General features: G+C 30.1%; 2 protein-coding genes across 2 annotated transcripts; one reads left to right on the top strand and one right to left on the bottom strand.

Moving 5' to 3' along the window:
• Positions 1–9112: 9112 nt before the first annotated feature.
• Positions 9113–13876, top strand: LOC124937984 (chloride channel protein CLC-f-like). The gene is made up of 9 exons (XM_047478330.1): positions 9113–9791; positions 9860–10262; positions 10458–10652; positions 11066–11520; positions 11679–11783; positions 12566–12799; positions 12886–13098; positions 13349–13581; positions 13668–13876. Exons 1-9 carry the CDS (start codon positions 9447–9449, stop codon positions 13720–13722), a joined length of 2238 nt encoding a protein of 745 aa, XP_047334286.1. The 5' UTR covers positions 9113–9446; the 3' UTR covers positions 13723–13876.
• Positions 13877–16408: 2532 nt separating this feature from the next.
• Positions 16409–21573, bottom strand: LOC124939543 (UPF0481 protein At3g47200-like). The gene is made up of 6 exons (XM_047480008.1): positions 21188–21573; positions 20888–21096; positions 19961–20424; positions 19141–19267; positions 16515–16531; positions 16409–16420 (listed from the first exon to the last, which is right to left on the bottom strand). Exons 1-6 carry the CDS (start codon positions 21571–21573, stop codon positions 16409–16411), a joined length of 1215 nt encoding a protein of 404 aa, XP_047335964.1.
• Between the last annotated feature and the right edge of the window lie 965 nt (positions 21574–22538).

The raw sequence follows: 22538 nt of genomic DNA, 5'->3' as shown, positions 1-22538 counted from the left end.
TTAGTTATCATTAAAAAGATAAGATAAAAAAGATAAGAAAAAGTAAGAGTTGACATGATATATATATCTGTAACGTGATAAGGGTCCAAATAAAACAGAAAATTTGACAAAACCAACCAAATCAACTCTAAACTTAACCGACCTAATCTTGGTTCTCCACATTTGCTGGATCTAGCTCAGCCAGTTTGATTGGACGATTTTAATGAAAAAATGACGATTTAACCAACCAATCCTCTATATATTTTGAACATTTTAAAATAAAATTATCTTTTATTACTAGTGGTCATATATATTGATAGAAAATTGTATATAAAGCACCTTTATTATAAAGTGTCTCTTGGAGAACGCCTTAATTGGACTTTCCATGTCAAAAAAAAAAACATAATAATAATATCTCTATTTTATTTATTTCTCTTTTTACTAAACATCATCTCAATTATAACTTAATTTTTCTCTCTTTAAAATAAATAATGATGGAAAGAATTAAAACGATTTTAAAATCTGTTTATAGCAACTTTTTTACTGAGAATCTTTCAATTTACCTTAATAGTATTATTGTTTTTTATAATCTCAAAAGAATTTAATTTCATTACATTATTCAGTCCATAATGAATTATCTAATGTACACTAGTGGAAAAGACATTATTAGAGACAACACAAGCAGTCGTTAAAAGTCCAAATGTCGACGTTAATAATTATTAGCGTCGACGAACAAAACCGTTGACCGTCAATGCTAAAACTTTGGACGTTAAAAGATTTTGATTTTTAACCACGAAGATCTTCCCTTAACACCGACGTTGATAATCCTTTCTAATTCGATTATACGCCGGCGTTAGGAGAGGAGAGTCGACGTTGATGAAGATCGATATTAACGTCGGCGTTAAGGGAGGAGAGCCGATGTTGATATCGTTCTTTATTAACGTCGGCATTACCCTAATGCCAACGTTAATATCGATCTTTATCAACGTCGACTCTCTCCTAACGCCGATATTGATAATCGTTGATCTCGGGTTGTTTGAACCATTATGGTTCTCTTATTAACGTCGACATTCCCCAACGTTGACGTTAGTATTGTTCTTTATCAAAGTCGGCACTCCCCTAACGCCGACGTTGATAATGATCACTCTCGGGTTTTTGGCATTTTTTTGAATTTTATTAAATCTGTTTCATATGTTGTTTTACTACTATTAAAGACCATTCGTAAAAAAAGATCATTCATAAATAAAAATCAATTCTAAGTTTCAACCAAAAAAAAACTCAAATTGTACGTCAATAAATACTGATCTGGGAGAGGATGGGAAAACCTAGACATAATCTTGTGTAACGCCTCTTGTTGTGCACGCATGACCTATTCTTATGCACGCATAGCTTCTTCTTGTGAAAGAATCATCGCGCATATGTTCCATTTCACGTGCTTGTTGTGTGTGATGCTCCTCCATCCGTATGTTCACGTTGTTGACGTTGAGACATGCATGAGATGTTGACACTCGAGGAAGAACTTCTTCACTGATCAACTCTAAAGGGAATTAGACGTATTCCTGATCCCATCCCGGTCACCCACACGTGTCTTTAGACAAGCAAACTAAAACGATAGAAATGATTACAACTTACGACGACCTGTTGAACTTGGGAGAATGCACGGGAGTCAGATCTTACAAAATAGCCACGATTACATCAGACTCTTAACAAAGGAAACTAAGGCTGAAAAATAGCCACGATTACAAACAAATAAGACTTAATCAAAGTAAACTAACAATCTTACAAAATATGAATTTATTCCAACTAGTCCTAAAGACTAGGACACCTACTGACTCTTTTATTCCAACTAGTCCTAAAGACTTGGACAACTACTGACTCTTTCAATAGCTGTCCGCATGTTAAAATATTGTGATCTACTAGCATCGTATGTCTTCACACCGGTATGCCACAATTCTTTCAACTCTTCAATAAGTGGCTCAAGAAACACGTCAATGCAATCTTTAGGACTTTTTGGTCTGGGAATTATCATTAATAGAAGAAAATTGTTTTTGTCCATACATGTGGTGGGAGAAACGTTGTAAGGGATGAGAATAACTGACCAAATGTTGTATGATATTTTTCCATAAGGGTTGTAAGGGATGTTTTTTCAACTCTTCAATAAGGGTTGAAAATCATCACTTGTCAAATCAAGTCTCACATTTCGAGGTTCAACTGAGAAATCTGGGTACAAGTTATCAAAAATCTTTCATGTCATAGAATTAGTAGGATGCCTCAACACTTCATGTTCGGGATTGATATCTTTATGCCAAGTCATTTGTGGAGCAGTTTTGGAACACATGTTTTGCAACCTCGGTTTTAATAAAAAATACCGCAACACCTTATTGGGTATATATTTGTCATTCACCTTTGTTCGAATTGCACCACTAGATTTATTGATATTCCATCTAGAAAGCCCACAAACTTTACATTTCTGTAAATCATTATCCTTTTTACGAAAAAGCATACAATCATTCTTACACGCATCAATTTTTTTGTACGATAGACCCATGTCTGTAATGAATTTCTTGCACTCATAATACAAATTTGGTAACTGATTATGAATTGGTAGAATTTTTTCCTTCAATAAACTCAACAACAAATCAAATGACGTGTTTGTCCACTAACCTACCTTCTTTATGTGAAAAGTTTAAGAAGAGGTGAGGCTTTGGAAATGCGAGATCCTTCATACAAAGGTAGTTTCGAATCGTTCAACAATTTATAAAACGTCTTAACATCATCAACGTGATGCTCATTTTCACTCAGATGTTCATTATCATTGTTGACATTATGGTACAAATCAGCAATAATATCTTCCATTAGGTAATCCTCACAAACGTCAACAGGTTCGTCTTCCATGATATTACTCTCGTTATTTGGTGGTACATTAATCGGTTCGTCTTCAAGCTCATCATCTGATTCATCTTCCTCCACATTCTCACTAACAACATTTACATTCTAACGTTCACATCTCTTTTCACCGTGAAAATACCAAAAACCATAATTTTGTCTTATGCCGAATACAATCAGATAAGATCTAACGACGGTCTTATTTTCATATACTCGATTTGCACACTTTACATAAGGACATGCAATCGATGATCTACCCGTAGACCTTTCAGCAAATTCTATGAATTTGTCAACCCCCTTAATATATTTTGGATCGGTACGAAGTATAGTCATCCATGTTTTGTCAGGGACTTCTATTAGGACTAGACAAAATATTACTATGTTAAATAAAGTATTATTTCTAAATTATTCATAAACCTAACTAGTCCAATTATTTAACATATAATTCAATAAACTATCATAACCTAATCAACATATACAATCCAATAATCCAACAATTCAATAATTCATTAATCTAACATTCAAATAATATAACTTAATCTAACAATGCTATAATGTAACTTAATCTAACATCAAATATACCAACAATCCAATAATCTAATAATCTAACTAATATAACCTAGCATTCAATAATCCAATAATTTAACCTAACATACAAATTAATAATTCATTAACCTAACATTAATAATCTAACATACAAATAATCTATTAATCTAATAATGCTATAATCTAACTTAATCAAACATCAAATAAACCAACAATCCATTAATATTCTAACCAAACATCCAATACTCTAACTTTCAAAATAATCTAACAATGATTTAAAAACAAAGGGATTTGAAGACTAACCTGGATATTGACAAAAGGTAGTGGAGGCAGAAACAACAACTTCAATTAGTTAGGGGCAAGGGAATCTTCAAACTTCAAATTGCAAAAATAAATGTGAACCGTTAATGATAAAAAATGATCAAAAATTTATAGCCTAAGATTGGAATTGATTGAAGTTTGAAGATTAAGGATTGAAAATATATAACCTAAACGACGACAGCACAGGGCAACAACAGCACAGGGCAACAACAACAGAGCAGAGAAAGAAACTGGCGGCGACGACAATCAGCTTCAACCCTTGGCGGCGACAACAACAGCTTGATTGCGGAACGGGAGTGGGAGCGGAGAGCAAAGAAGAAAAGAAGAGAAGAATAAAAGAAGGAAAAAGAAAGAAAGAGAATGCCCACGAGTTTTAATAGGAATCTGTAACAGTTTTACAATAACCGTTACAAATACAAAATGGTATCAGTAACGGTTTTAAGAATAATCGTTACTAATACCTCTTGTGAAGACGAAACGACTAATAGTATATCAGTAACAGTTTTAAAAATAACCGTTACTAATACCTCTTGTGAAGACGAAATGACTGATAGCATATCAGTAACAATTTTAGTGTAAACCGTTACCAATACCATCATTAGTAACGGTTTCCCTAAAACGTTATTGATATGTCTGTAGTAAATGAAAAGGCGAAGGCATATCAGTAACGGTTTTAGGAAAAAACGTTATTGATACCTATTGTGAAGACGAACCAACTGATGACATATCAGTAACGGTTTTAAGGGAAACCGTTACCAATACCATTATCATTAACGGTTAGAAAGAAAACTGTTACTGATGTGTCTTGTGTAAAATATAAAGTGAAGGCATATTAGTAACGATTTTAGGAAAAATCGTTATTATACCCTTACATCAAAAAAAAGATTAAAAATATTAATATCTATAGCGGTGCTTCCTTATACCCGTTACTAAAGATTCATATTAGTAACGGTTCTATATAGTTGTTACCGATATCTTCATAACAGTAACAGATATATTAAATTGTTACTGATAAAAATGATTAGTAAGGGCGTTATAACGCCGTTACTAACCCACGTTACCGAAGCCTCTTTTTTCACTAGTGATTCAATCTGTTTCTTTAGAGCTCATGTTACAAATAATTTTTGAATTTATTTTAGATTTAGTATGTGTTGTTATAATCCATCAAAATTTTAAACCCAATCTTTTAATGTAAACCATCAATATTTGATTTATTGGTAGAAGCAATCAACTGATTACTCAACTAGATTGTTTGATTTTTTTATACTTTTTAAATAAATAAGATAAAAAATGAAAGAGAATATATTAAATAAAAAATATTGTAATATTTTGATAAATAAAATAAATGATAGACGGATGAACTGAAAAATAAAATATTAGATTTTAATTAAAAATAAAAAACAATCTCAAATCTGTTAGTGAGTAGTGAAGTTCTGTAGCTATTAATAATTATTAAAAATATATATAATAACAGTAAAATATTTTTCTTTTTTAATTTTAAATAAAAAATATTTAAGTGATTTATATATAATTTTTTATTATTATTGAAATTTTAAAGTAAATTTTAGGTATATTTATATTATTTAATAATAATTTTGACCAAGGATTAAGATTGATTGAATTTATCAAAATTAATCTTCTAACATATCTAAAGGAACTTCTAAATTCAAATAAACTAAATGCCTTACCAATTATATTTTTAGAGTTCCGATTTTGAATTATTTAATTGCGGTCTAAAAAATCTTGATTGATAAAAAAAAAATTATTATTTGAAATTTGTTTAAAATAAATTACTAAAAAATATTTATATTTAAAATTTAATAAAAATAAAGTGTGGGTATTTTAATATTTTAAGTGATAAATTAAATAATTTAGTAGTTAAAAATATATTAATTTAATAAATAGAATTAAAAAACAACTAAAATTTGAAAAACTAAAAGAAAACTTGAAAAATCCATAAAAAAAAAAAAACTCAAGATCAAACTATAGTGAAACTTGAGAGTAGAAGTTAATAATTGAGAATTAAGATATTTTGGAGAGAAATACCAGTGTGTGTGTGAGAGAGAGAAAGAGAGTTTGATTTTGACTAAATAGTAAATACTTGGCTAGTATCTATATCTATGATTCTACACTATCTGATAATTAAGATTTAATACTTGAGAAATTCAGGAGATTTTGGAGAAAAAAAAAAATTATATTGTGGACTAGTATGACTTAACTTTAAATGTAACAAATCAAACTAGGCCATATATAAATTCACGTTTAAAGAGAACAATTAGTAATATTCACTCATTTTTTTCTCTTCATGCAAGCATGGTAAAATAAAATAAAATTTTACATGACCCTTAGCTAGCCAACTTGTAATGTCACTTCTTCAATGAAAAGTACCCCTGGTATCAATAATTTAGAAAGCCCATTTATAAAAACCATCCAATTTATTCAACATTTAAATCTTTATTTTATAATAATTTTTTATTAAATTAATATTTGGGTCTCATGAATAGTTTAGAAAAGCTTGTGTAATACCTTTAAGTGAATAAGAAATGGTCTTGTATTTCAATCATCTTAGTTGTAAAGTAATATAATAATATTTTTCATGACCTCCATTATATTTATTGTTTGATTTGAGTCTAGTACATTGTTTCATAAGAATTATTTAAATAATTTTTTTCACATATTTTTAATTAATTAAAAAAAATATTTTTTAATTAAAAAATACTAGCACACTTGAATTAATTACCGTATATACAGTCTATATATTCAGTCTATATATTTCACTAATGAAGTGACATTTATATACAAAAATGAAACATCACTCCACTCATTTATTGATTTTCTTTTACGTTATCTTAATGAATACAGACCATGACTATACCGATATAATCAAACTAACCCATCAACTCCATAGTCAAGACCCTCTCAAATCAGTAACTTTTTGGTGTAGAAATTTTAAAAATAAATTATTTTTTACTAAATATTATTTTTCAGTATTTTAGATGAATAACTCTAACTTTTATATAATCAAATCCAAATTCAAATGGTAGAAAGTTAGTCTCTATTGATTTGAATAAATTTATTTATACATAAGAGTGAAATGGTTTTTCTTTTATTAAAAAATATTAATATATAATAAAACAGCAACTTAAAAAAAAGAAATAAAAAGTATTTAATATTTTATTTATAAGATAATGAAAATATATTTATATGAGTTTATTTATATAAATGGTAATGAACATTGGCTACTTTAGTCTGGTTTATTATTATTTTTTTCTTTACTTTAGTCTGGTTTATTATTATTTTTTTCTTTCTATTTAAACATGTTAAATATATATATATATATATATATATATATATATATATATATATGAAAAATAATATATATAGACTAAAACAGTTCTAAACACGTCTCTCTATATGAAATTGTATATGTATACGAATATATGTATAACACGAATATAGCTGATCTGCCAGAATAAGAGGGCGTTACTTAAAACGTTATTTTCAGAGTAAATTCGGCGGTTTCTTGAAGAACTGAGATTGAGAATTTCTAAAACAGAGGAAGAATTCATAGCGAGTGCATGATTTACAGTATATATGTATACGATTTGTTGTATATATTTATTGTTTGATTTGAGTCTAGTACATTGTTTCATAAGAATTATTTAAATAATTTTTTCACATATTTTTAATTAATTAAAAAATATATATTTTTTAATTAAAAAATACTAGCACACTAATTAATTACCGTATATACAGTCTATATATTTCACTAATGAAGTGACACGTATATACAAAAGTGAAACATCACTCCACTCATTTATTAATTTTTTTTCGTTATCTTAGTGAATACAGACAATGACTATACCGATATAATCGAACTAACTCATCAACTCCATAGTCAAGACCCTCTCAAATCAGTAACTTTTTGGTGTAGAAATTTTAAAAATAAATTATTTTTTACTAAATATTATTTTTCAGTATTTTAGATGAATAACTCTAACTTTTATATAATCCAATTCAAATCCAAATCCAAACGGTAGAAAGTTAGTCTCTATTGATTTGAATAAATTTATTGGTACATAAGGAGTGAAATGGTTTTTCTTTTATTAAAAAATATTAATATATAATAAAACAGCAACTTAAAAAAAGAAATAAAAAGTATTTAATATTTTATTTATAAGATAATGAAAATAGATTTATATGAGTTTATTTATATAAATGGTAATGAACATTGGCTACTTTAGTCTGGTTTATTATTATTTTTTTCTTTACTTTAGTCTGGTTTATTATTTTTTTTTTTCTTTCTATTTAAACATCTAAATATATTTATATATATTATATATATATATAAATGAAAAATAATATATATAGACTAAAACAGTTGTAGACACGTCTCTATATAAAATTGCATATGTATATGAGTATATGTATAACACGAATATAGTTGATCTGCCAGAATAAGAGGGCGTTACTTAAAACGTCATTTTCAGAGTAAATTCGGCGGTTTCTTAAAGAATTGAGGTTGAGAATTTCTAAAACAGAGGAAGAATTCATAGAGTGCATGATTTACAGTATATATGTATACGATTTGTTGTATATATATTTATTGTTTGATTTGAGTCTAGTACATTGTTTCATAAGAATTATTTAAATAATTTTTTTCACATATTTTTAATTAATTAAAAAAAATATTTTTTAATTAAAAAATACTAGCACACTTGAATTAATTACCGTATATACCGTCTATATATTTCACTAATGAAGTGACACGTATATACAAAAGTGAAACATCACTCCACTCATTTATTGATTTTTTTTACGTTACTTTAGTGAATACAGACAATAACTATACCGATATAATCGAACTAACCCATCAACTCCATAGTCAAGACCCTCTAAAATCAGTAACTTTTTGGTGTTGAAATTTTAAAAATAAATTATTTTTTACTAAATATTATTTTTCAGTATTTTAGATGAATAACTCTAACTTTTATATAATCCAATCCAAATCCAAATGGTAGAAAGTTAGTCTCTATTGATTTGAATAAATTTATTGATACATAAGAGGGAAATGGTTTTTCTTTTATTAAAAAATATTAATATATAATAAAACAGCACCTTAAAAAAAGAAATAAAAAGTATTTAATATTTTATTTATAAAATAATAAAAATAGATTTATATGAGTTTATTTATATAAATGGTAATGAACATTGGCTACTTTAGTCTGATTTATTATTATTATTTTTTTTCTATTTAAACATGTTAAATATATTTATATATATATATGTATATAAATGAAAGATAATATATATAGACTAAAACAGTCGTACACACGACTCTCTCTAAATGAAATTGTATATGTATATGAGTATATGTATACCACGAATATAGCTGATCTGCCAGAATAAGAGGGCGTTACTTAAAAGTGTCATTTCAGAGTAAATTCCGGCGGTTTCTTGAAGAATTGGAGGTTGTGAATTTCTAAAACAGAGGAAGAATTCATATCGAGTCGCATGATTTACAGTATATATGTATACGATTTGTTGTATATATTTATATTTTTATCTTCAAGTCTCTTTCAAACTGTATGAGAAGATCTGAATCTAATCGAGGCATATACAGATTAGGGCAATCATTTATCATCATTTACTGCTTCTGTTGATAGTGTAGGGGATGTATATGCATAGTAGAATAGTAATTTGATTGGCATTCAATGTCCAGCGGCGAATATGATAACGATCATGAGGTACTTCTACGATCGGACCCGTTAGCTGTAGAAGATGATGTCGAGAATCAAGTAGAGAATAGGAGCAATAAGGGACTCACGGATCTGCTTAATCGTTTGGATCGAAAGTTCTCCGGTCGACGATTCAACTCCAGTCGTTCCAGCAGCAGACACCATTCTCCGTTTGCAGATCGTCGCACCGGAGGAAGTGGCATAGGAGATGCTGGAGATGATGTTCTTGGCGAAAGTGCTCCTCCTGAATGGGCTTTGCTTCTTATTGGCTGCCTCCTTGGCCTTGCCACTGGTCTCTGTGTTGCTGCCTTCTACCGCGCAGTGAGTTCATTACTGCTTCATTGTTCATTGTAGATTTTGCATTTGCTGAATTTAGAATACATTTGTAGGTGAATATAATACATGAATTTGTTTGGGCTGGGACGCCAAATGAGGGTGCTGCTTGGCTACGTTTGCAGAGGCTAGCTGATACATGGCATCGGATACTTTTAATACCAGTAACTGGCGGTGTTATTGTTGGAATGTTGCATGGTTTAAATGAAATATTACAGCAAATAAAGCAGTCGACTTCGGCTTATGGGCAAGGTTTTGATTTGTTAGCTGGAGTGTATCCCGTCATAAAAGCTATTCAGGCTGCTGTGACTTTGGGTACCGGATGTTCATTGGGTCCTGAGGGTCCTAGTGTAGATATTGGTAAGTCATGTGCCAGTGGATGCTCGGTGATGATGGAAAACAATAGAGAAAGGAGACTAGCTCTTGTTGCAGCCGGTGCAGCTGCTGGGATTGCTTCAGGTATCTATCAGTTCCGTTTTTCTAATATGTTTTGCTAAAACCTTGCAGTTTGTTCTTTGTTCAAACATTTACTTGTTCTTTTCTGGTGTACTCAATTTATTCCCAGACAAATGTTTCCCCTCTTAGAAGTTTCCGTTTTGCACCTTTCTTGCTTCTTTGGTTTGTGATGTTTCTTATTGCTGTTGGGTTTTGCAGGTTTCAATGCTGCTGTTGCTGGGTGTTTCTTTGCCATCGAAACTGTTTTAAGGCCTTGTGGTGCTGAAAATTCACCTCCATTTACAACTGCAATGATAATCCTAGCATCTGTTGTTTCATCTACTGTCTCAAATGCTATACTCGGGGAGATAAAGGCTTTTACAGTTCCCAAGTATCAATTGAAATCTGCAGCTGGTATTTTATACAACACTAATTTATTAGTTTTCAATAGAAACTGTTCATTCTCTTGAAGTTTGCTGCATATGAATGAGTACAAAATCAAATACTAGGCCTTACTCAAAGGTTATTTGGATTAAATAACCCCTTATCCCATCATTTTTCAAATCATCAACCAAAATATCAAATAACCCTTGCTTTTTTTTTTTTAACATTTTAAATATTAAATTCAAATGATGCTTTAGTCATTTATCCCAAATAATTCACTTTTTCATGAAATAAGTTTTTTTCCCCCAAAAGTCAAATTATTTTAAAAACAAAAAGAAAAAACCTACATCAAGCAAACTCTGTTTTTCATTTCTTTCCCATTATACATGTTTAACCATGTATTAGAATTCTGAATTTAATAAAGATCTGTACCTTGTTTGCAGAGCTACCTTTATACCTCATACTTGGCATGCTTTGTGGAATAGTGAGTGTGGTCTTCACACGTTTGGTAGAATGGAATACAAAAGCATTTGAATTTATCAAAGAGAGGTTTGGTGTTCCTGCGGTTGCATGCCCTGCTTTGGGTGGTTTAGGAGCTGGAATAATAGCGCTCAGGTATCCTGGAATACTGTACTGGGGCTTCACTAATGTGAATGAAATACTTCATACGGGAAGGATAGCTTCAGCACCTGGAATCTGGCTGCTTGCACAGTTGGTGATTGCTAAAGTTTTTGCCACAACCCTGTGTAAGGCCTCGGGGCTTGTTGGTGGGCTATATGCACCAAGTTTGATGATTGGTGCTGCTGTTGGTGCTGTATTTGGTGGGTTAGCTGGAGAAATAATAAATTCGGCAATTCCAGGAAATGGAGCTGTTGCTCCGCCACAAGCTTATGCACTGGTGAGGGTTTATCATTTTACAACTGCACTAAGCACATATAAAGGAACCTTCTCTACCCCCATCTTAGGAAGCACCATATAGGCTGTTAAGAGTGTAGTTATTTGCATCTAATTTTTAGACCAGTCCACAGTTTTTATGCTGCTTTGACATTGTTCCAGGTTGGAATGGCTGCTACGCTAGCTTCAGTTTGTTCGGTTCCCTTGACGTCTGTTTTACTTCTGTTTGAGTTGACAAAAGATTATACAATTTTGCTTCCTCTCATGGTAATTCTCATCATCTTGATTAAAATTATTTATCTTGTCAGAAAACATTTGGTATTAGTGATTGTCTTGACTGATTATTAACTTAAATGCATTGCTCTCTATTATCATTTAGAGCTTGTTTGATGTAGTTTTCTTTTGGGAAAAAACCTTGTTTGATGAAAAAAGTATATTATTTTGGATTAAATGTCTAAAATAATATTTGTAATTAAGATTTTTAAATGTTATAATAAATAACGTAAGGGTATTTTAGTTGATAATGAGATAATAGGTTATATGGAACTAACCCTGACGGAGTCCTCCATGATAGATTTGCATTTTCTACTAAATGTTTTGGAAGAAATGCATGTTTAACTTCTTCTTTTTCGAGAAAAGAATGCATGGTTAACTTATTCATCTCATCAATTTGAATTACAGCTTCTAAAAGTCTTTCAAATGATTAAAGCTGTTTCACCTCATAACAAATGTCTTTGGCAAAGTTGACACCTGTACACAACAAAGAACCTTTCATCTTGAGGTCAATTTTGCTTATCCTTGATCAATTTTTTCACCTGATGTTTTTTTTCACCTTGACCAATTTACTTTTGTCACTAACCAGAGAGACTGGTGCAGTTACCCCTTAAGTCCTATCCGATTTTCCAAAACTCCCTCAGATTCATGTTAAATAAAAAAATATCTAATTTGGAAATAGTTTATTATTTTCTAATTCTATGTTTGTCTTAAAAAAGATACATGACTTGTTTGCTGGTTAATCATTTACTCGCATGCTATCATTCTTTAATCAGGGAGCTGTTGGGTTGGCAATATGGGTGCCTTCCATACTCAACCCGACGAAGGAGACTGAGATATCTGATTCAAGGAAATGGACAAGGGGTTATGCCCCACTTTCACCTACTGGGGATGAAAATAAGGGCATTTGGAGACAGATGAACGAATCAAATGGGTTAGAGCTTACTGTCGTTCAGACCAATGACGCACTTGAAACAATTGATGAGGATATCATTCTTGAAGATAAGAAGGTTCCGTTAATTTCATTACATGGACCCTTTCTAGTTTCTACCTTACATATTCCTGAACATAACAGTCTCTTCTCTTGCCTTGACAGGTTTCTCAAGTCATGTCGATCAATTATGTGAAAGTTTCAGGGAACAGGACCTTGAAAGAGGCAATCGTGACTATGCACGACAGCTTACAGAAATGTCTACTTGTGGTAGATAATGATGATTTTCTAGAAGGGATTTTAACCTATGGTGACATTAAACGGTTCTTTTCAAGAAAGTATGGCGATGTCCCCACCAGTGCAATAACACTCGATGATGTACGTATGTAGCACATAAAAAATATATTGTTTGATAAAAAAGTGGATTATTTGGGTATGGTTAAAATATTTCTTTAATCAGTATTTTAAGTATCATAAAAAGTTAAAATTAAGGATATATAATATTAGGGTTCATCAAAAAGGCCCTCATAATTTAGTTTCTCTATTAGGGTTTCTGGCTATTTCAAGATTACTATATTTTGTGCAAGTTATAATTCCATATGAAAGTTTCAACCATTTTACTTTACAGGTTGAGAAACATGCTGTTTCCTCCATATGCACTAGAGGAATAAAATACCGTGGGAAAAGGCGAGGATTATTAACTTGTTACCCTGACACTGATTTGGCAATGGCAAAGAAGCTAATGGAGGCAAAAGGAATAAAGCAACTTCCAGTTATAAACCGTGGCAGAGATGTTCAAAGTGAAAGAAGGCGTAAAGCCATTGGCGTCCTCTTTTATCATTCTGTTTCCTCCTGTCTCAGGTGAGATATTTATTTTTCTTGTCTTATGCAATCATGCTAAACGCTGATGAGATATATATATATATATATATATTTTATACTCACAGAGAGGAGGTTAACAACAATAAACTGGGCTATCACGAGAGAAATGAAGAGCGTTGAGAGGAAATGTAAGTTTTATTTTTTTGCTGACTGTTGGGGAAACATATTTGATTGATTCTCCCTAGTAAACATTCGAGAGATTCGATAGAGAGATTTCAGATTACATTTTAAAAGAATTATAAATATAAACATACTATAGTTTGTTGCTGGTTTAGCTATAGTCTGATCAAATGTCTTTTGATGGGACTAATTATATTCTATTTGTAATGGATAAGATCAAATAGTATACAACATGCAGCCTTCCCTGTACACATTTTATGTGAAGTGGCGATTGTTTATTTTTCATCAATATAAAGAAAACGAGGAAATAAATCTTTACATCTGAGGGTTGAATGGCATGTTATTAATGTGATGATAATCCGGATATCCATTGGGTAGAAGAACATTAGAAGCAGACATTGGTTCCATCTCGGGCTCAACTTTTGGCATCAGCATCATACCACTAATGTCATTGTGTATCTGAGGATTTCTTGGATAGGGTAAGGGCATATCGGGGAATTTCCATTGGTTAACCTCGAAAGGTTCTAAAGGAAAATTGGCAAGTCCCTGTTGGTTCATTTCATATGCAAAGCTATGGGAAGGATTGGCAAGTCCATCTTGGTTCATTTCATATGCAAAGTTATGCGAAGGATTGGCAAGTCCATGTTGTTTCATGTCATATCCAAAGCTATGGGAAGGATCAACAAGTCCCGGTTGGTTCATTTCATATGCGAAGGTATGGGAAGGTATTGGTGACGGCATACAAAAACTTGTCATTTCGTTCTGAATGAGGGGCAGTTGTGTTTGGGACTGGATAGGAGCGGGCATCATGGATTGAGAGGAACCGGAATTGTTAAGATTTTTGTTTTTGCCAGGGGGAATTAAGTGGTTATGAATTCCCTGGTAGGAAGTTAAAATTGCTTTGATGTCGTCGGGTGCTCTCTCTACGTGCTTCTTAACCGGGCAGTTGGTTTCGGTGCATTTGTAGTAACTTCTGCATTGCATAATAAACTGATAAATACACAGAAAAACCTTTCAGGAGAAAATGAGAAGCTATTTTGTAAACCCCATCAATCTTTTCTTAAATATTGTTTCAAGTTTTACTGTAAAAGGTCAACCGGTTTCTAACCAACAAATTATTTCAAATAAGGATAGTTAATTTAGAAAGGGTACCTCGGATTATGATTGCCTTTGACGACTTTTTGGCCATATTTACGCCAATTGTAACCCTCATTCAATATGTCTGTTTCACTGATTACTCTAAACATGACAAATGGTAGTTTAACATCTCCGAAATCCTGTTCTTCAATCTTCCTGTAATGGAATTTTTTTAAGATCATTTTTTTTTACTTGTAATGTAATGTAAACTCTAATTAAACTCACCTTCTCTTTAGATCGGATTCATTTTTCTCACCAACATAACATAATTTCTTTGAACTGTCGTCCGATGAAGAAGTTATCCTATGATGATCTTGCGGCGGCTTTGGATGGTTGTGATGCAAACTGTATATAATCTCCAAAGTTTCTCCTTGCTCAGATTTTCTCACTTTCTTCTTTGCTTCACAATTCGGATAAGTGCATTTGTAATAACTACGGGGATATTGATAACCTTTTACGGTTTTCTTTCCATATTTTCTCCAATTGTATTCATCCTCTTCCCAATCGTAATCATCATCCTCCTCTTCCTCCACACAATTGGAGGTTTCGCCTCTTTCAATGCTTACGTTTTGTATTGATTCGACGTCATTTTGAAGAGAAAACGGATTTAACTGCAAACCATAACAAATGTTTTTTTAACCAATTTCATTTCATTCCATTAAAAGTATATAAAGAATAAAAAAATAGTGAAATCAGAACTAAACAATTACTTTATTTATTCTTAAGAAATGTATGATCTCCAATATGTATACAAATGTATCTCAATTTTCACAAAATTATAACACTCTTTCTCGTATTACATACATGACTGATAGAATCCTCGATCTGAGGAGGGTAGTCGTCGGATTTTGCAACCGAACCGGTCATAAAAGATGGGAAATCAACATTTTTAAAAAAATCATCTTCATCAAATGATTCCTCGTTATCATGATTAGTTAAGCTTTCACAATTATCCCTCCATAGAAATTGCAAATCATCGTTCGTCAAGGATGGAATAACCTGTTATTACATGCCAACAAAGAGTACACACAAACTCATATTAAAATAACATGCATAAATCATTTAAACTTTAATTAAAATAAGATTACCATGTCATCATTAGATAAGAAATTAGAAGGAGGTTCCAATAATAAATAATCAACGTCCGTTGGGAATTCATCTTTATTCAATCTTGGAGCGTTTAAACTAGATCCGGGAACCACCATTGGTTCGATAATACCACCATTTATATTAATTGATTTCGTCATTTGTTGTTCATCATAATTTTCTGTCGAAAACTCCTCGGTCTTTGTTGGTAATATATTGAAATCATTAAAATCATCTCCCAATTGCTCCGAATATAGAGATAGAGTACTAATTGAATTGTTGGAAATAAAATCTTCGATATTAAATGCCATATTAACCGATTAAACGTGGAGTAAGTTAAATCGCACTTTCGAGCTGGGGCATATAAACTCCAAGACCACCTATAAATCATATATATAATATAAAATCAAAAGTATATTGAATCTCTAATTATGGTTTAACCAGAGTTCACAGACCAAAATAATCACGAATAAACCTACAAGAAAAAAAAACAATAATTATTAAGGCAAAACATATTTTTGAAAAAGATTACCTTGATATTGATTATAATTATATAAATAATATAATACCTGAAACTGATCAAAAACTAAAATGAAAGATGATAAAGATGATAGAATCAAAAGTATATAGAAATATATAATTAAAAAAATAATAAATACCAATAAATATGTATTTTCAAACCTCTAAAAAAAACTTTTGACCTCGTATTATTGAGAAAAGGAAAGCTCAAGCTGAGATTGATTTATATTATTATGATTCTCACATTAGCAATTTATAGGGTATGAGTTTTATTTATTTTATAATTTCTATGTCATTAATCAATTGTTATGCCAATCAAAACATTTATTTATTAGCCACTTATAAAGGCTCAATTCACTAGATAATCATGTATATTTATGTGGTTTGGCTTAAGTTTCTAAATACTACATTTAAAAAATATATTATTTAAAGAGTAATGATAGGGGTGTAAGAGTTTTGTAGCCAATGTTTAGCGAACTAATGTGAAATGATGACTAATAACTAAGCCTAATTGTAAATGTTTATTTCTCCCTCCTATTCATTAATAATTTCTCTCTCTTCTCTTACTTAATGATTTATATTTTATATCTTCAATATTTATTAATAATTTATTTTAAATATTAATAGAGATAATAATAAATCAAATAAAAAAATAGCAAAATATATATTTTCAAATATATATTATATTTAATAAATATATATTTAAGAGAATAAAAAATTAAATATAATTTTTTTTATATTTTTTAATTAATTATTTCTCACTCTCTTTAATTTATTTTTCATATTTTATTTTTTATAAAAAATATTTTAAATTTAATCAATTAACTTAAACAGTTATATATTATCTCCTTTTATATTATCATATTAGGTTAACTCTTAAATATTAATAGTTGATAGTTTGATATTAATAGTTGATAGTTTGAGTTATATTTATTTTAAATATTAGTAGGTATAATTTCAGTTATGTTTAACAAATTCTTATTTTTTCTTTATAACTTATTTTAAAAACAAATAAATAAATAAAGTATTAATATATATATATATATATATATATTAATAAAGAAGATAAATAATTAATTAAAAAAATTAAGAATTTTTATATTTATTTTATTATTCTCTTAAATATATATTTATCAAATATAATATATATTTAAAAATATATATTTTTTGTTATTTTTTATTTGATTTATTATTGTTCTTATTATTATTCTAATTTTTATAAATAAATAAGTTAAATAATAAAATATATAAATATATATTTACAAATTAATAATATAGATAAATATGAAGATAGAGGAGATAAAAAATAAATTATTAATAAAGGAAAGAGAGAAATTATTAATGAATAAAAGAGATAAATAAACATTTAAAATTATGCTTAGTCATATGGCCTAATCACCCTTACAGATCATTTCTCTACGCTGCAAAATTTTTCCTAAGAGAATGGAGAGAAATTATTAATGAATAGGATAGGGAAATAAACATTTAAAATTATGCTTAGTCATCGGACTATCACCATTCCACATCAGTAGTTCGCTACACATTCACTGCAAAACTTTCGCTCCCCTATCATTACTCTTGTTTATATGTTATGGTTGCTAATTACGAATTACCAATAATTAAGAACCATTTATTAAGAAGAGTTTGTTATTTAAAGCATTTAATTAGGATATTTTCACCGTTTTAAATGCATGGTCAATGTAATAATCTTAATTATGATTATATATATATATTGTTTGATATTACCCACATGAAGTAAGATAGAGCCAAAAATTACTTACATCCATACACTTAAATCATTTCATTTTGTTTACTTAATTATTTTTTATTTTAATAATACATTGACCAGTTCAAAATAAAAAACATCTTTTATGCATCTACATTTAAAATAAAATATAAAATGAATCAAAATTTAAATTTAAATATTTGTTCAACCAAAAAATTATTTGTAATAGTTATTCTTACAAACTAAAAAAAAAATTATTTGATTCATTCTAAAGAATTTTTAAAATTTTAAATTTATTTGGACAATTTGATAAACCACTAAATAGAATTAGGGTTATTAGCGAAGATGACCAAAAGAAACTGTGGTTGGAGTCAGCAAAGGAATCAAAGAAAGTTCGAAAGAGCCAAGAAGAGAAGAAACCAGAATCAATTAATAATTATTTGTTTACATAGTTATGGTATACATGTGATATAAACTTATTTAACCAAAAGTTCAGATAAACCTAGTTATTGTATACATATCATATAAACTTATTTGTTTAATATTAATTATAAATAATTTATAATTCTGGTACATCTATTACTAAATTATAAGCATAAATATTTAAAGTCCCTTTAATTTAACAAGATATGTACATTATATAGGATGAGAAATGATTAGGTGAGGGAATTTGGTGAGGGAATGATGTGGCATAATCTTATTCGCTGAAAAAATCAAATAATTTCTCTCTTTTTTCTCTCACTTTTACATTTTTCAACCAATGAAGGTGATGCCACGTCATTCCCTCACCAAATTCCCTCACTAAATTCTCTTACTCTATCACTCCTCATATAGGATAGAAGAATTATCAAACAATAAGAGTAAAAGCAATTGTATATACACAAAGGAAAACATAATTATTTGAAATCAAACTTAAATATGAGACGACATTGTTTTTAGCCTTTGTATACATTTTGAAGAATGGTGAGGGAAAATAGCTGCAAAAAGAGAGATCGTGGACCATGGACTTTGAAAATAGGTGTGAACCAAGTTTGCACGTTGTCGGTGGTATCCATTTCTGCAGTATTTTACCACTTCCTCTTGCACCGATATATATCAAAAATCGAATCGTTATTTTATGCTCGAACTTAAGTCATTTTCACCTGATCTGACTCGAACTTTGAATTGTGTCATATGAACTCGAAATAATATCTAAATTTTAATCAATTGAAGTTTTTCCCAATTGGACAAAACGTTTATCTTTTTATAAAATAAATTATATAGATAAACGTTTAGGATGTAGCTTAAGTATTATTTTTTCGAGATATATGCATTCTTTTTTTTTTGTGACTAACAAAAATATGTAATACAAGCTTTGAAAAAAATTTAAAGCAAGATAAATTTAATATTTATTTCATAGAACTTCAAAACCGGTACTTTGTATATAGCTAGCCTACAAATTAATTTGGAATTACTTAAATTTTAAATTAAGTATTTTTTTTTTTTGAAGTAGGCACGTTTATTATCGCTGGATGCGGTTTGAATATTTTAAAAAATGCATAATGGGTGGAAATAATTGAAAAAACGAAGAATTATAAAATTGTTATATTTTTTTATATAAATGTGATAAATTAGTTAAAAAAATAAATAACAAATTTTGTAAAAAAGTTTTAAACGACTAAAATTGTTATAAATTAAGTAATTTGTATAACACAATTCAAAATTCGAGTCATATCTAATAAAAACCGTACTTACAAGATCGAACCTCAAATAAGAAATATAAGAACGTACCGTTTTCAATGGTCCGGGTTCATCCACCGTGAGATGATTGAAATCCTGAGTAATGGTATTGAACATTATCGCAGCCTCTTTATCACTCCCGGTGAGATTACAAATGATATTAGAATCGCTAAGAATATGGATATCTGGATCTCTGTCGATTATCCTATCCATGAAACAAATGAACGCCGTCACCTCATGTCCGGCGTCCACGTGGCATCTCTCGAATGCCACTAGGTTTAAATAAGTTGATTTAGTTGTGTCGTCCACCGTGAACTGCGGCAGCCGTAGGATGTCACCGGAGAAGGAAATATCCGTTAGGCTTTTCGTTTTACTTTTCTTGAATTGAATCCCGGCTTCTTGAAGCTCCACCGCGGATCTCATGATTTTCGAGGAATCCACATCTGAATTATCCTCTTTCTTATTAAAAATATCAATGATTCTAAATCTTGAAAAGCAACTGGATTTTGTGTTTTCTGAAGTTGGTTGGATCAAACATTTTCTGTACATGTCTAGTACATGAAGACTCGTGTAGGGTTGATAATTGTTTTTCCAGATCTTGAGATTGTACAACTCTTTGATAAGATCTTGCACATGATTTACATTTCCACCATCCTATATATATATATATATAATTAGGTCAAGTTGAGGATCATATTCATGAAAGAGAGTAACTAAACCCTAATTTTGAAAACGGGTGGAGACCTGTCGGTGAATTTATTGATCTTGTTAAAGTATTTTCGAACTCATTGTTGTTAGACTTTATGTTTGTTTGTTTTGTTGATCAACATTTTTTTATGTTTTTGTTGGTGGTGCTCTTAAATTTTAATCTTGATGTGTTTTTGGTGTGTTTAATGACAAGATGAACACTTGTATTTTTATAATATTTTTATTGTTACGATCAAATGAATATATATCACCCTAATTTTATTCCGTTACCGCTTCGGCGATCTTGGTAAGAACAAGCATTTTTTAATTGATTCTCGATCATCAGCATGTCGGTCTTGATGAAGGGTATAACATAGATCTTACCGTGAGCTCCAAACACTGGATCTTTCTCACTATAACGTTTCTTCTTTTTCATGGTGGAATTAGCATTGAGGATTTCCAACATGAAGCAGCCATCAACGATCATCAACTGCAAGAACCTGCATGCATGTATGCATTCATTTTTATTAATTAATATACACTATTGAAATATATGGTTAATTTATTCTTTCAAAAGAAAAACAAATTAACCTATTGGTGTCTTGACGCCACTCGGGGCTGAGGGAATCATAAGAGTCTTTGAGCTCGTCAACGCAATCAAGTAACGAGTGATAAATACCGTCTAGGGTTTGTCGGCCTTCCAAGCTACGAAGAAAGTGTACTAGGGCACGTTCCTTGTGAACCTCCATCGACTTCAACTGTGGATTGCCGGATTGGTAAGGGCCGAATGAGACCACTTGAGGGATGTATGCCGCCTTATCGAGATTCAAAACGTGTGGTGGGACCTTGTAGATCGATGAACGATACTTCTGCCTCTCCAACCCTGATCCCTCAGAAGCCAGATTGACGTTTTCTATTATTCCGTTCATCCATTTCTTCATTTCAATTTCTCCATTAGTGGCTGCTAATTGGGACATGGCTAGTTAATTAAAGAAACTTTTTTTCTTATGTTTAAACCTTTATTTTGTTTATATAAAACATCGTACTAAGACTCAATTTATAGGTAAGAATCATGATCTTCCATTTATTGTACAGTCTCGAAAGTTGTTAGAATATAAAAAAGAGAATAATATTATATTGGATGATATTGAGTTATATACGTTATATCTAATATATAAACATTTTAATAAACATAATGACCTTAATTCGTGAAGAGTTAAGATTCTTTTTATAATCTCATAAATATCTTTAATAAAGATGATCTCATAATGCTTGAAGAAAGTTATCTATTGTGTACACTATAAGAACCTAAAGTGATGTGATGTGACATGAAATTAAATGAATATATGAAAATTGAGATGGGGATGTAATATTAACCTAGCTAGATAAATTATAAGAAAATTAAATCATTGTTGATGTAGTCTTTAAGTGGCCTGATTGCCATTAAGAAAAACACATCATAAATTTAAAATTTCCCTTATCTAATTCAATTGTGTCTTCTATAATTTTTCTGAAGAGATCGTTATGATTCTTAAATTGAGGAAGCTTAGGATTCGGAAACAGGCTATAGCAGTTACTTTCTACTTTAATAATTATCTTTATGGCATAATTGATTAAATGTTTTGAATGAATTATTTATTTATTTAATATTTTATCTATTTGTATTTGTTAGAATTACTTTTTTTATGGTCTCATAACAAAAATCAATCCAAAATTTGTATATTTTAAGTGGTTTTCAAGTTTCTTGAACATGTCTCATGTCGACAACAACTTAATTATCTTTATACCATTTTAATGTCATCTCAACTTTTGACTCAATGATTAAACTTTATACATTGTTTTGTTCTATTCTTTGTAAGATGACATACTGGGTCAACCAACAAATTTCACTATAAACAATAAACGGATATAAATGTTCTTCTCAACTTTAAACCCAAAGTTG

This window comes from Impatiens glandulifera, chromosome 5, assembly GCF_907164915.1.
Source record: "Impatiens glandulifera chromosome 5, dImpGla2.1, whole genome shotgun sequence".
Taxonomy (NCBI): Eukaryota; Viridiplantae; Streptophyta; class Magnoliopsida; order Ericales; family Balsaminaceae; genus Impatiens; species Impatiens glandulifera.
Note: the sequence above shows the minus strand (reverse complement) of the source record. Positions and strands in the feature narration are given on the sequence as shown.